The 14,727-nt window shown below is 39.7% G+C and overlaps 1 protein-coding gene and 1 long non-coding RNA gene across 2 annotated transcripts in view; one reads left to right on the top strand and one right to left on the bottom strand.

Annotated features, from left to right (window-relative positions):
* The window catches only part of gfra4a (GDNF family receptor alpha 4a), a 162,418-nt gene extending 153,826 nt beyond the window's left edge, over positions 1-8,592 (top strand). The window contains exons 7-8 of the mRNA XM_047611801.1: positions 2,802-2,971; positions 6,735-8,592. Of these exons, the coding sequence (XP_047467757.1) occupies positions 2,802-2,971; positions 6,735-6,881 (317 nt within the window). The 3' untranslated portion in view covers positions 6,882-8,592. The remainder of the gene's footprint in view (positions 1-2,801; positions 2,972-6,734) is intronic.
* LOC125024116 lies at positions 7,541-14,657 on the bottom strand. The gene is made up of 4 exons (XR_007114699.1): positions 14,539-14,657; positions 12,772-12,893; positions 10,871-11,009; positions 7,541-8,085 (listed from the first exon to the last, which is right to left on the bottom strand). It is a non-coding gene; the product is annotated as an uncharacterized LOC125024116 (long non-coding RNA).
* Between the last annotated feature and the right edge of the window lie 70 nt (positions 14,658-14,727).

Raw genomic sequence — 14,727 nt, 5'->3', positions numbered from 1 at the left:
TTTTATTTGTTGGTGCCTTTCAGAACTCTCATAGTCGCCTCAAATAAAACATCAAAAGAATAAAAAAAAAAAATGCAATAGAATTAAAAGTATATAGAAAATAGATAAAATGGAAAACTAAATGGAGTAAACTGTTTTAAAAACAGGAGTTTTGAGTCTGGAGTTGAAGGTCGTAGGGAGATTGTTCCAGAAGCGTGGAGCCAAATACCATTAGGAAAACTATTTAAAAGGCCATATGAAAACCAATATACTCTCTAAAAACTCCCACTACTGATTCTGTCATACCTTGACATGCACTCTTTAAATCTAGTGTCCATTTACTTCCATTAGTAAAGGTTTAGGGAAACCGCTGCTCTTTACTGGAGCTGGAGAAGCAGTTCGTCTTCATCATCAGCCTCTTATCAAACCAGAGCCTCCAATTAAAACAGAAAAGAAAAAACAGCCTTCCTCTAAAGAGGCCACATTATGTTCGTTTACTGGATCTTAGATGTGTGTCAGGGTTTTAATGATCAGAGTGCATTTGTCGTCTCATCCTGTGTAGAACTTCCAGTCTTTTCATTCTTTCTCTCTCATAGAAGAAGAGACTGACCTGAAAACGAGGTGTTCCAGTGTCTTCTGTCATCTCAGAAAACATTGTAGTTTCTGTTTGTAGTCCGAGTAGTTTTAACCAATCACGTTTGACCATGTTGTGTCCACACGGAGAGGAAAAGATGCAGAACTCTCGACATTAAGCTAAGACGTCATGTAGTTGCTGTAGTGGATTCTAATCTGTCCATCGGTCTTTGTCAGGTGACGTCACACTCGCAATTAGCATTGGCACCATTTTGGTGGGTAGACAACAGGGTGAAGTGCGTGAAAGGATGGAATAGTGATTCAAACAGTAACAAATTTGATGTTGGTGTTAGCTAGCTGCTAGAGAACTAGCGGCCAGTTATAATTTGAGGATGTGAAGTTTCAAACTTTATTCTTCACACAGTAAAAAAAAAGTCACTGTTCACGTTTTGTTTATTCGTGTCATTCACGCGACTGATAAAGACCAATTGTAGAAGTCGTCTCTTGACTCCAACTCTCTTCTCCCGTCCAGAGTTACCGGTCAAACTGTAAACGATGACCGGCACTGGACATCCGTTAAATGTTATCTGGATATCTACTGACCCCGAAGCCCCAGAACTCTGGTCTTTTTGGTCCCCAGAGGCTAAATGTCACCGGTCGATGAGTTCCCAGATCATGTTCTCTCAGAGAGACAGTGATTCCCTTTGGACCTAGGGCTTCGTAACGCTGACACTAAAAGCTGTGTAACACACTCAAAGCAACGGAAAAACATCTTTAACTGTTCAGCTTGTTTTTTTTTCTTGAGTGTGGAAAGGGACCCTTGTTATCTGTTGCTAAACACACTTAGTCTTCTCATACAATATTATTACTTGCATGAGTTTGGACTTTTTTTTTCTCATACCTGTACCCAAATTAGGCATAACATTATGACCACCTTCTCAACATTGTGTAGGTCTCCCTTATGACTCCAAAACAGTTGTGACTCATCACTTTCTGGAGGTGTCCTGTGGTGTCTGGTAACATTATGTTGCTGTAGGACCTTTGAGGGGACGGTCCTCTGTGGATCATCCCACAGATACTTGATTAGTTTAGTGAATTTGGAGTTCAGGTCAACACCTTCTGTTGTTCTTCATGTTTTTAGGAGTGGTCTGGTCTAGATGGGGGCTACATGTCTAAGTAACATCAACGCCAGTGTCCAATTTTAGAACCAACCAGCAGGAGTTTCAAAACTGGTTCAAGTGAGCAGATTGGGTTTTTTTTTTGCCTCTCTTTTAATGCTATCCTTCAGATATTTTGGTGGACTGGCCAGCGAGCCGGCTGGAAGAGAATAGATTATTCATTAGTTTATATCATGGCCAGAGTTCTTAAATTTTGCCATTCGTATTTGGCATTAAGCGGGCTTGCATTATATGTGACTTGCAGCAGCTCTCGCCTCTGAGATTTCTGTAATTAAAGCCAAAGCGACCATCTGCCACAGACTCTGGAGCCCATCGGTTTGGCCAAAGTGACAGGTGTTTCCACAGAGCAGATACATTTTTTTTTTTTTTTTTTTTCTCTGCACATGAAAGGAAATTTCTGCTCAAACAATACAATCCCTGTCTCATGCAATGACAATAGAGTGCTGCCAGTTCGGAGGCTATAGTGGTTTTTGCCTGAGGAATAAAATATTTAAATTTATATCCTAGATGTGGATGACACATATTTCACATCTGCAGACACTTTCTTCACACTGGGAGGCTTCGAAAGCAAAGTAGAGGATGAACTTCTATTATTCAGAGAATCCACTGCTGGTTCATGGAGAGTCTGTTTGATGCATCGTTTTCTGTGAGCAGAATAAATGTACATACTTTATTTTTAATTTTTTTTTATTATTATCCTGGTAGTCGTGCATCAGTTCCAGTACCACCTGATGATTCAGACTGACAAAAAAAAAATAAAATGTTTTAAAAAGATGCCAAATGCAGTTTGGAACGAACGCTTAAAATTGAAGAGAATTCATGAGTCACTATGAAGGATTAATCACACGGTAATTATAGCCCCTCCACTATAATTATAAGGTGACACATCGCATCAAGACAGTCATAACGGAGAGAAAGAAAAAAGACATAAGAGCTGATGATTTAAAAGTGACCATAGTTTTTTTTTTTTCTTTTCTTTTTTTGTGTCATTTAGCATCAGCGTGTCTATTAAACTTCCCATCATGTCTTATTTTTCTGAAAAGAAAAACCTCTGCTGCTCTCGTCTTCCAGAAAACGCCATCCTGGCCTTCGGGAACGGATCAGACGTGAAAACGGGCGCCGGCCAGCCCGGGATGCCCAGTCCGGCGTCCGACAACCAGAGCCCACACCTGGCAACCACCGCCCCGGGCGTCTCCATGGAAACAGAGCAGAACATTCTGCGAGCACAGATACCTACTCAGGTGAGACCAGAAACAAACGCCGCCTCAGAACTGGGTCATCCAGCTGCAGATAAGTTGAGAGCTGGTTGTAATGGAGAGGGAGCAGCACGTGGATGAGATTCATAAAAATCTGGATCGTTCAGAAGTTGAAATAGAGACAAGTGAAGCCGTGAACATTGTCAAAGTTGCGCAACAAATTGAGTTGACAGCGTTTTGAGTAACTGTCAGTACCGGTAGTAAAATAAGGCAAATATTATCCCCAGATGCAGTGGTTTGAAGACACTTTTCTGGATAAAAAAATGATTCAATACATCAGTGGATTGTCACACACGTCATGACAGGAGACAAAAGACTCCAGTCAATGACATGAAGTAGGATTCATGCATTTATTTATTCAAGAAGATTTGTTCATATTTGTGAAGCCTTGTCTCCAGTGTGAGCTCCTTCTAACTAAATGTTTGTGGTGCCTGCTCATCAGTTTGGAGGGATTTGATCTTATTTCTCTCAGGTTCTTCCACAACATTTCTACTGGATTAAGATCAGGACTTTGACTTGTTCCTAAACATTCATCTTGTTCTTCTTTAACTGAACCACTGGTGTTAATCTTCCTCCATGACCCAGTTTGTCCAAGAAAGAAATGCACAAGTTGCTGTTTTGTTATTAGTTTGATTGAGTTGTGTTTTACTACTTTCTGATGTTTTGAGTCATTTTTTCTGCAGAAAATTCTAAAGGTCTAAAAAACCTTTAAGTATAGTTGTAATAGTGAGAAGTACAAAAGACTCAAGTCTTTTAAATGTGATTTTCTCTAAATAGAATTAGATTAACTCCCTAAAGACCCTAAAGAAGAACAGCTTTGTTTGGCAACGATGCCTCAAACTTAATCTCTAGAATGTTGACATGAAGACATGTGCTCACATATATTTAACTGATTTATCTATAATAATCTCTTAGGATTTACTTGTTAATTGTAAATTTAACCGACGATATTAGTCAAAGTAAGGACAGAACGTGTTTGTACGTTCGTCTGCGTACATGTGCAGATTCAGTGAAGAGCTTCTATTGACTGACGAAGTCGATACATGGATCAGACCACAGCTCTAACCTATCGAGCATTTCTCACGTGGGAAGTGTTGCATGAATGCATCAAGGAGACTTTAACAATCGAGTGCAGTTTTAATCGACTCCAATGACGCCAAGTAGTCAACAAAAAAAAAGCAATTAACAGTTGAGTAAATAAAAATATCGGGCTATAAACAGTCACTAATGAAGATGTAGACGTAAACAGTGACTGACGTACTATAATACGTACAGTCTGTCCTGCACTAAACATGCACATGGTACTGCAGACTTTAATAATACGTCTAAATATTATAATTCACGTCAGGCGTTATTAGTTCCAAGCATTTTGCTCCTAATGGGAACTAAAAAAAAAAAAACAAAAACAGAATTGACAATCTGCCAACAGATGTGAGTAAAGATAAATAATATAACTGGGGCGCTGGCTTAGTTCCTTAGCGAACGCTCGTCTTATCATCCTGTGACTGCGCTGAAGTTAACGCTGTGGCACTGAAATAAGGTAAACAGTAAAAGTACATGTTCTTACCTGATAGTCTCGTATCCGCTGAGGTTCACATACAAAGTGTCAGTGAGTTGACACCCGTTAATTAAAACGATGAATTAATTCTGGACAGATGCCTCAGAGTCATGACGGCAGACATCCTGTCCTATTTTTATTTTATTTTAACGCTTGTCTCTGACAAATCAAATCAGCACATATTAAGGCAGGAGCTGCTGCTGCTGCTGCATCTCAATTCTGGTTTATATGAGTGCAGGAAACACTTAATGTCAACGCTTAGCATTTTCATTTCATATGTTTTTTAATATTATCTTGAGGCTTTATGAGTTTAATTAGTCAGGATTTTCTCCAGGAAATATGATGCAAAGGCTTCTGTGCAGTATCTCCTCTTTTCTAGAAGTCCTGGAGTCTGCTGGACGTCCCATTAAGGACTGACCTGAGCTCCAGTGTCTCCTTCTATTAATGTTATATGTATTTATGTCATATATGTGCTGGGAACCATCACAACTTGCCCTGTCAGTCTGTACCTTGAAGCTCTGTTGTTCTCATACACATTCAGTGGATCTGTCCCATTGGGACTCGTGACTCGTATTCACTGTCCCAGCTTCGCCCTTTACGCCGTCTTCTTTTGTGTCTCAGGGGTGTCTCAGTACCCCAGTGTGGAGCTTTAAGCTGAGGCGTCCTTGTAGTCGGTCCACACAGCGCTCAGGTTCTGCCTGGTCTCGGAGTCTTGGGTGATTTCTCTTTTAAACAGTAGCTGGTGCTTTGACTCTCTGTTGTTGTTTCCCCTGTGAGATTTGTTGTGAAGCCTGGGAGCAGCTCCCGTGTTGCGCAGAGGCCAGTTATCAGCCTGAAAGTTTGAAGCTGTTGCACCTTTGCGGGGCTCCTTCATCATCAGGATTGGTGTGACTTGTGTTAAGCTCCCTGGCTGAATACCTGCTGTTAACAGGTCTTGAGACTCGTGTTGTGTAGTCTTTAGTCAGCCGGCCACTTGGCGCCTGTTTTGCGTTGCTCGGTCTCAGCTCTGCACGGGTCAGTGCCTGGATAGGTCTTTGGAGAACGACATATTTCTTCTTTTGGTCTCTGAAGCCTCTCTTATACACTCTGTGTTGTACTTATTGTCCATACGGGAGCTGTATCTCACATTTCCTTCTGGACATCTGTTAGCCAACTTTCATCCCTACAGGCTGACTCAAGTCAAAACTCCAGGATTACTAGGCGTAACATTATGACCTAATATTGTGTAGGTCTCTAACAGTTGTGACTCATCAGAGAATGGACTTGGGCCTCTCGGTTTGGGATCTAGTGAATTTGGAGGCCAGGTCAACACCTTGTGTTTTTTTTTAAGTTGTTCCTAAAGCATTTAAGTGTATGAGTCTGTGTCAGTCTGCATCCTGTTGCCATCAAGAGTGTCATTGCTATGGGGTGGGGAGGCCTGGTCTGGTCTAGATGGGTGCTACATGTCTAAGTCAAAATGATCTTTCTTCCTCAGTGTTGTTTTGAGAATTTGGATCCATTGCAAACATGCATCTAGTTGTAGAAAGGCTGTAGTGTATATATTAGGCCTATGCATGGCGCTGTTTCTGCTACAGAACTCAACCAAAAAGAAAAGAAGTAGCGTATACATAGCCCATAATCCTTTTTATCTCAAACATGGAAGATTTATGCAGTTTCATCAAACTGCGACCTCAGGGCCTGAGCGATGAAGCGCAAACAATTGCAGTTCTTCGAGTGGCCACTAGAGGCTCCAAATCTCCATAGACCCCCATGTTACAAGACCAAATTTACAGCAATATTAAACTACTATTCATGACAACAATTTTTTATTTAGGTTTCCTAAATTCTGCCTGAGATAACAGGTAATGGAGAGTTGGCTGGGCCTAATCATCCAACATGGCGACCGCTGATGTCACAGTGGGTTTGTCCTTAGTATAAACAGTCAATGAGCTTCACCAAAAACTTTCCCAGCAGTATATTCATGAAGATTTAGCATAAAAGGAGGAAGCAAGTAGCCCAGAGAAGGAGCTCGTCTGATTGAAGAGTTTATTCTGTTCAGTCTCCATCTCTTACTGTGAAATTGCGACTGTCTGATAAGTGGCTGTGTCCTTAGCGTCGCTCGTCTTATCGTTCAACTGTGAATTTGGAAAATGTTGCAGTGGAGTCTAGATGCAGATAACGGAGTTACGTTTTTTTTTTTTCCTCTCTCAGGTAAACGAGAACGACAGACTGTGGGGCGACGAGGGCGACTCCACCCTTCCCTCCCCGGGCCTTTCGGACCGCGGGACCAAGTCCGTCAGCCTCCCCCTCCTGCTGGGTCTCAGCTGCCTGCTCCGGGTGCTTCTCCTGGACCCGTAAGAGGCCCTGAACTCACCGGGGCCTCCGTGGACAAAACTCCAGATCCAGGGTGGGGAGGGGAGGGAGAAAAACAGCCATTTCTGTGTCGAATGACGGTGGAAGGGAGAACGGGTCCACTCTCCCTCACAACAAAAAAAAACAAAAAAATCCAAAAAAAAAACATCACACTTAATCTCTTTTTGTGAATCATGACTCAGAACAGATGTTGTGCAGCCCTTGAGAAGACACTACAGCACAAGGGGGAAAAAAACAAAAAAACAAAACGGGAACTACACACCTCATTTCCTGCTTCACGCCTGCCCAAACACAAACTTTTTACACACACACACAGCGCGCAGACTTCGCTCATCCGAAAATAACCTCCAGACTACAGCGAGACACGCTTCAGATGGTGTACAGTGGAAAAGACACTGAAGGTGCGGTGCGCAGGTGGAAAACTCTAAATAATGTATAAAAACAAAACAAACAAAAAAAAAAGTTTTTCTTTTGTCCTTGAACATTCCTTGGTGTTAAAGAAGAATATTAAATGTTAAGACTTTTTCTCTAAGACAAAAGTGTTACACGAGATTTAAGCTGGAACGTGTGCGTGTGTGTTCGTCCACATGCAGCGCTCCACCCATTCAGCTTCGCTCCTTTTCTTTTTTTTTGTTGTTGTTTTTGACGCCGCCACATTTTCTATATATTTTAAATTGATAATTTTTTCTTACTCAAAGTGTTAGATGGAAGCACATGTTATAATCGAGTCCAATCACAGTGAAATTCTTTGACTGTTCGTTGTTGTGCTTTCAGTTGCAGGTATGAAGAGTTCAATTCCAAATCAAAGAATAAATATATATAAAGGAAAACATTGATTACTTATTCATTTTGATGTCTTGGAAAATGGTGCATACCTCAGTTTGGAACGGGACTCTTCATATATATATATATATATATATTCATCCATTTGAGCTTTAAGTGTGTGAAGGTCTGACAAACATCTCGGGTCTGTCCCTGAAATAAAACAAACAAAATATATAAATATATATATATTGTGAGTTCGGTGAAGCTGCAAGAGATGGAGACATGTTTATATTTTTTAAGTGTGACTTTGTGACCAATCATGCTTTACCGTTCTCTCTGGGACGTGCACGTCGGGACGCATGAACAGACGCACCTGTCGCTGGTGAGATGAAGGAGGTGGCGACCCGTGTTGCCACGCCACCTGCTGGGACGTCAAAATATTGTTTTAAAAAAAAGAAGAAAAAAAAAGCACAGATATGATTAGTGGAGTGGACATGTGTATGGAAAGTGTTAAATATATACAGAAGGGACGAGCAGGAGTGTTTATTTTTCTTATTTTTTAATTTTCTTTTTTGGAGCAATCTTCAGTACTGCCACTGAATTCATTTGTTCCACTGCTTCGTTTAATTGACACTTTCAACTTGGACCTAATAAAGCGAAACACTCCTGATAACGGCTACGACGGCACACGAGTTCAGGTTGTACAAGAAGAAGAAGAACTGTTCCTACGTGATGTCATTTTGAAATGAAATGTGTGTCAGGGCCTGAAATGAATTGTGAACAACTGTCTTAAAGGGCCAGTTCACTGAAATCACAGTAATAGTCATGTAGATAATTCTTTTTGTTTGTTTATTTTACTGGACCACGTTTGATTCATTCTCAGATATCTGCTACCATCCAAATACAATAAAGATAAAAGTTTCTCTATAAACTGTGTTTTAAGTGATGTTACTTTTGATAGCGAAGTCAACAGTCAGTACATTTACATGCATGTGAAAAAAAAATTGCCTTAATCTGACTTTAACTGGACAACTTAAGCACATGTAAACACATTACTCCAACTATCCAATTAATACACCCAGATGGAAATCAATTTTCTCTGGCATGTAAACACCTTAATCAGACTTTAACTAGACAACGTATGTGCACATGCTCCATAACTGCTGCACTGATGTTTGACCTCAGAACAAAAACATCCAAGAAAACCAATCGCAGAAGAACTACCTATCGACACATATCGCCACCTAGTGTGGAGGAGGAGGACATGTTCCCGTCAGTTATTCGATTTTCTCCGTTTTGTTTAAACTGGGACAAGGACCACGTTCAGAAAGTTGAATTTCCAGCACAGCTCCATTAAACTGTGAAGTATATACTTTATCTCCTATGTGGATCATACACGTTTCCACTTTTTGCAAATTCAAGTTCCTTTAATCAATGTAAAACCGTTAAACAGTATCTGCCAGGCAGAGTTCAGCAGGTTTATCGGACGCGGCTACGCGCTGAGAGTCAACTAAAACATATATATGTATGAGGAAGCTGAATAAATAATGGAACCATTAAGTGCTGCTGGCTTCAAATGGTGCCGTCCGTGTTCACGAGAGAAAAGTCCATATGAAGATCAAACTCTACTGGTATTTACAAACCTAGAACAACTGGAGATTATGCAGCTGGTTTACCAGCACACACAAAACCAGAATTAATCCAAAATGGATGCAACCATCATTAAATCACCAAGTCAAGTCTCATGTTTAAAAGGTCTTATATCTAAAAACAGTGAGGCACCAATCAGAATATAATATATAAAATCCCACCCACAAATGTTTTGTGGTGGAAAAGATGCTCTGGGGTCTGTCCATTGGGAACTGATTATGCCAATTAAATCAACTTGAGCCATGGAGTTGAATTTGTTCGTAATTTTTTTTGTCTGTATCATTGAAACACGCCCCAAATCCAAATAGCAAAGCTGTATTTAACCCTCTAACATTCCTCTGGGTGGTTTTTTGGACCAATCAAAGCTCTGGACACCAGTTGTGTTTGAGTCAATGCTGCATGATGCAATATGTCATTTTCTTCTGATTTCATTGACAGGATCAACCAACACATTCAGGTGAACCCAACATGTTATTTTTTAACTGTGTTCCAACTTTGATTCCTCAGGAACAAAACCACTTAGACTGATTCTGACTTTTGTGATAGAAACGTCAGAGTCTTGTCTTTAAAAAGAGACCAAGACCATGAATGAGCTCCAAAACGTTCATGAACAGGATTTAATTTACTTTGGATAATAAGATTAATAAATCATTTACTGTGTTTTATAGAACAATTTCTTAGGTTCCAGATTGTTGGACATCCTCCTCCAATGCGCTACTTTCTTTAGCTTCATCAATGTATTAAGAAGATCCCAACAACTGACTGTCAATAAGTGGCTTTTGAATCCATTTTGGACCCTGCAGTCCTTTTCCTGAAGACGTGGGACCAAATAGTCCAATTTGAGGATAACGTCTTGGTGGAAAAGAATTTTAATGGACTAAATAATCTATGAAGCATTAGTAAATGCTTTATTAACCATTATTAAAGTCATCAATCATAGCTTTTTTTTTTTTTTTTGGATGTCATTATTTTTCTAACCAGTTACTGTAGCAGAACATAACGTATAAAAGTTATATTTGTGCAACGGAAGCAGCACACGCTCATATTTTATAATCATGGCTGCTCTTAATTATTCACACTAATAGGTGACACTAATGAACCGTGTGTTAAATGAGCTTTCCACGAAAGGGAGCAGCAAATAAAAAAAAAAAATCCTTTCCATCGTTATTATTTCTCTTTACAGAAGAGGCAGCGGCCACAAAAAGGGGATTATTCAGAGTAACTGGGGCGTTCAACCTGTTTCACGGCACACGTTTGGGCTTTAAAGAGCAGGGGGAGCACAGGTGGAATTAATGACTGCTCTGTTTAAATAAATGCTCCCACAAAGCCAGCAGAGGAAACAGCAGACCCTCCTCGTAGAGGATGGCGCTCATTATTAATATTTATGTTAAGCTGGTCTATTCCTTCATCACACAAGCACCTAAACTCTCCTCATGTCTGGATATAACACAGCTAGATGTACGGGAGGAAAAGGTTTTGGTGATTTGGGTGAAGTGGCCCTTTAAATTCTCCAATAAAGATGCCAGTTTGGTGTTTTTGTGTTGCTAAGAGTCTGATACCTGCATCTCACAAAGCCTCCGCCTCTGATCACGATGCGTCTGCTCTGATTTATCCTGTGATTCATCAGTCGACGGGCGTCTCGACCGGCCAACCTGCTTCCCCGTTCGTCTGCAGAGCCCATGGAGGAGGTGACGCTTTCTGCAAATAAAGACAGAAACGTGAATGGATCTGGATTCTCGTGCACAGAGGAGGGACCTTCTCTTCACTTCTTGTCTCGAGATTTCCGGCTCCCTTGACAAGATGTGACTCTCTGACCCTAATCCGGGCTCATCCACGTTCAGCTGCACCTCTTCACACTTCCTCCCTGCAGCAGCGCCCCTGGCACCAAGTTAAAAGTCAATTCCTCATCCGACTTAAGCCGTGAGTAGTGGAGAGGTTACAGTATAGTGCATATAGAGCGTATACTATATATATTCACACCTTGGGTAATAATTAAAGGGATTATATCCAAAGTTTTTTTTTGTTGTTGTTGTTTTTTTAACATCAACAACTTTGAGCACAAACCTGTGCATGGGAAACTTTAATAAATGAGACCCCTGGTGTCCACAAAGCTACAGCAAACCTGTGTTTCTTCCAGCCTGCGCTATTACCTGAAGACTGAGGCAACCGAGGAGAAACACACACTTATATGATAGTTTCTGGGCAAATGCATCCACACAGAGGTGTTCCCTGTGCACGTGTGCCACCTGTGCTTTACATATGGCGGCTGTAATTGGTGCCACTCTGCGTGTTTTGGGTCAGCAGCTATGTGGGGCAGACCTCCCGCCGTCCCACATAGCTGCGTAGCTGCTGGGTCCTCGGTGGCTGCAGGCTGATCAAACCCTGAAATCATGTGGAATGTGGCTTTAAACATCTGGAAGATCAGTTCAGCTTTCATCTTCTTCCCCATACTTTACATTTAGTCCTTACATTCAGAAGAACGGTGCAAGACATTAATGAAATGCTTTGTGAAGGGAGTAAATTTACTCACGTTTCCACGGTTTCTAGGGTTCGTTTACATCTGCGACGCATGTAAAAAGGTTCAAGAATCTATTTAAAGCGAAGGTCGATAAAATGCTGCGGCACAGAAATAACCCTCATAGTCTGTTTTCTTTTTTTAAAGTGACCATCAAAGGACAAAAACGTGTATATTAATATTATTTGAATATTTTAATCAACTTCAGTCCTGATCATGACACTAAATATTTGAGTCATTTCAGACTTTCAACCTGTCACAAATTTATCTGAAATATTTTCAATATTTTGAAAGCAAAGTGGATTTTTCCTTATTATTACAGTCTTTAATATGTCATTGATTAGCAACAACATTAATTATGATTTTTTTTCAAAAAAATAGTTAAATTGTTACCATTAAGTGCCCTCTTCAAAAACAACAAAAAAACAGTGTGTTAATATTTTTTTTCTGCATAAAACTTTTAATTAACTTAAGTCCTAACTGTAAATACCATTTTTTAAATTAACTTCAGACCTTCAACCCTCTCTCTATATGTCAGTGTTTATGATAACCATGTAGGCTACACGGTGTAAAAATAGAGTATTATTTGAATTTGTTATTATTTAAATGAGACAAAAGCAAAAAACAACATCATTGCCAAATAACATGACTTAGATCATAATCACTGCCAAATTATCGTAAAATCAAACTTGTGAAGGACTTTTTTGACCAGAGGTAGAAGTGTTGAGTACAACTGGGTTTCTTTAAAACAAATTGTATAATGACCCGACAAAGGGTAAGTTCAGATAAGTAAATCTAAATTTCTGTCACATTGAAGCAGCAGCAGTGAAGGAAATAATATTTCTACTGAGTCTGTTTGGGCTTCCTCCAATTTTACTTCAAACAAACTCCATTTATGTGATCAACTTCCTACTGATCTTAGTTTTATTTTTTTTATTAGCTTACCTGACTGTGCATCATTCCCATTGTTCTTGGCCTTTATCCTCCTTTCATCCTTTGAAAGACGTGTGACGGCTCCAGAGAACAAGCAGCAACATCTTCTTTGACACTTTGAGAGCACGAGCTGGCTGTAAAACAGAACAAGATCGAAAACAATGGGTCGGAATAATATTTCTCTGTCAGGCTTTTTTTTTTTTTTTTTTTTTTATCTTAGCATGGAAGAAAACAGCCGGAAAAGAAGTCACTAGACGGAAATTATAGGAACATGAGTAACTACTGTCAAACATGGAAACCTGATATAAATACTCAGAAATGTCACTTTGGCGAACGCACACAGTAAACGCATCATAGTATTAACATTGTATAATTTTTTCTAACACAAGAAGGAGGAGAAAGAGGGCTGAAAACGTACAAAAACAAAGAATATATCTAATAATGATAATATATATAATATTAGGATAAGCTAAGACTTTATTCACGTTGGTGAATACACAGCGTCAGGAAACAACAGTACAAGATACAAAAAACTGAATAAGGTAAGACAAGAAACTATATAACACTAAGTACAAGAAATATTACACATAGCATCAGGTTTAAAGTAGCAAACCAAAGAGTCGAAAAACCAACGAATCCCTATAATATTATAGTATATGTAATCTACTCAATAATTTCTAGGGATGAAAACGTTTAATTTTTAATCAGACATGTCCAGTGTTATTACTTAGTGCCTAACTGACATTTAATCAAAGCGAGCGCTGCCCCGCGTCAACACCAGCGGGTCAGTAAATGATATATGGAGCTCACATGTTCATGTGAATGTCTTATTAAAAGCTCATTTGATATTCAGACAGGGAGGAAAATGCCTTGCATCAGCAACACCCGGAGTTGTGGTGGTAATCCACTACTTCAAGCCGCAACGTAAGACGATCTGTGCCTCAACAAATATTGACATTTAAACCAGCGTGATGCATGTAAAATGAAAAACTTGTCAGGGTTTGATTAACTGCTCCTTCAAGGCACGTTTCTTGCTACGTTTCCTCCCTGGAGTTGGCGTAGTTCATTATCCCGGCGCCACAAAGGGCTAATTTCCCTTTACCAGCAAGGAAAATAATAATAATAATAATAAAAGTCTGGAGGGAACTTTACTTCTTCTACATGAACAACGTGTTTTATTTGTTTTTAATTAAAGGCCCTGTTTCAGTGTTAAGCATGGCCAGAGTTACAGCAGCAATGAACTTGTTAGGAAAATAAAAAGGTTGGAAAACTGTTTTGTAACAGCTCACAGAGTGGTGCTAATCCCTTTTCCCTCTTCTTGTTCCACACAGTTTGCCTTAAAATACACGTTTACAGTTCACGTGTGATGCTGAGACTTCATTGTGCTACTTTATTCTTTTTAGAGTGTTATGATATTTTAATCCAGAAGAAAAAAGGCTAACATGGAGAAACACCACGGGAACTCTGGAGGTTTTATGTCACACTGTTTAAGATCATTTAAGAAATATTTAAATTTTATGTATGGAAAACAATGTTGCACAATGAATAAATTAATAAATAAAAATTGGCAACGTAGTAACTAGCAACTCATGGAGATATTTTATTCTTATTTCTTTTGCAACTTCGTCACTGCGTTGTGACATATGAATGTTAAAGAGAGAAATAAGCGTAAGAATTGACATTTTTACATTTGTTTGTTTGAGTAAAGGACCCACAAATTTGATCAGGTTCGCCTGACACAAAAAAGTTGGAGTTAAAAAGTTAAAAAGACGAACTTACCAGAAGGCCGGTGGTCGTTCCGGGACTTTTTAGGGCAGAAAACCGAGACTTGTGAAGGCGTAAAGTAACAAAAATGAGATTGTTATCGCCAGAAAACGAAGAGTTTTTCTCACGCGCTCACAACAAACAATTTAAATTCCAAGATGGCGGCGGACTTCTTCTTCGCTCACAGCCTAGAGCGCAGTCTGC

The sequence above is a fragment of the Mugil cephalus genome, chromosome 17, assembly GCF_022458985.1.
Source record: "Mugil cephalus isolate CIBA_MC_2020 chromosome 17, CIBA_Mcephalus_1.1, whole genome shotgun sequence".
Taxonomy (NCBI): Eukaryota; Metazoa; Chordata; class Actinopteri; order Mugiliformes; family Mugilidae; genus Mugil; species Mugil cephalus.
This window is presented reverse-complemented; position numbering and strand designations above follow the sequence as displayed.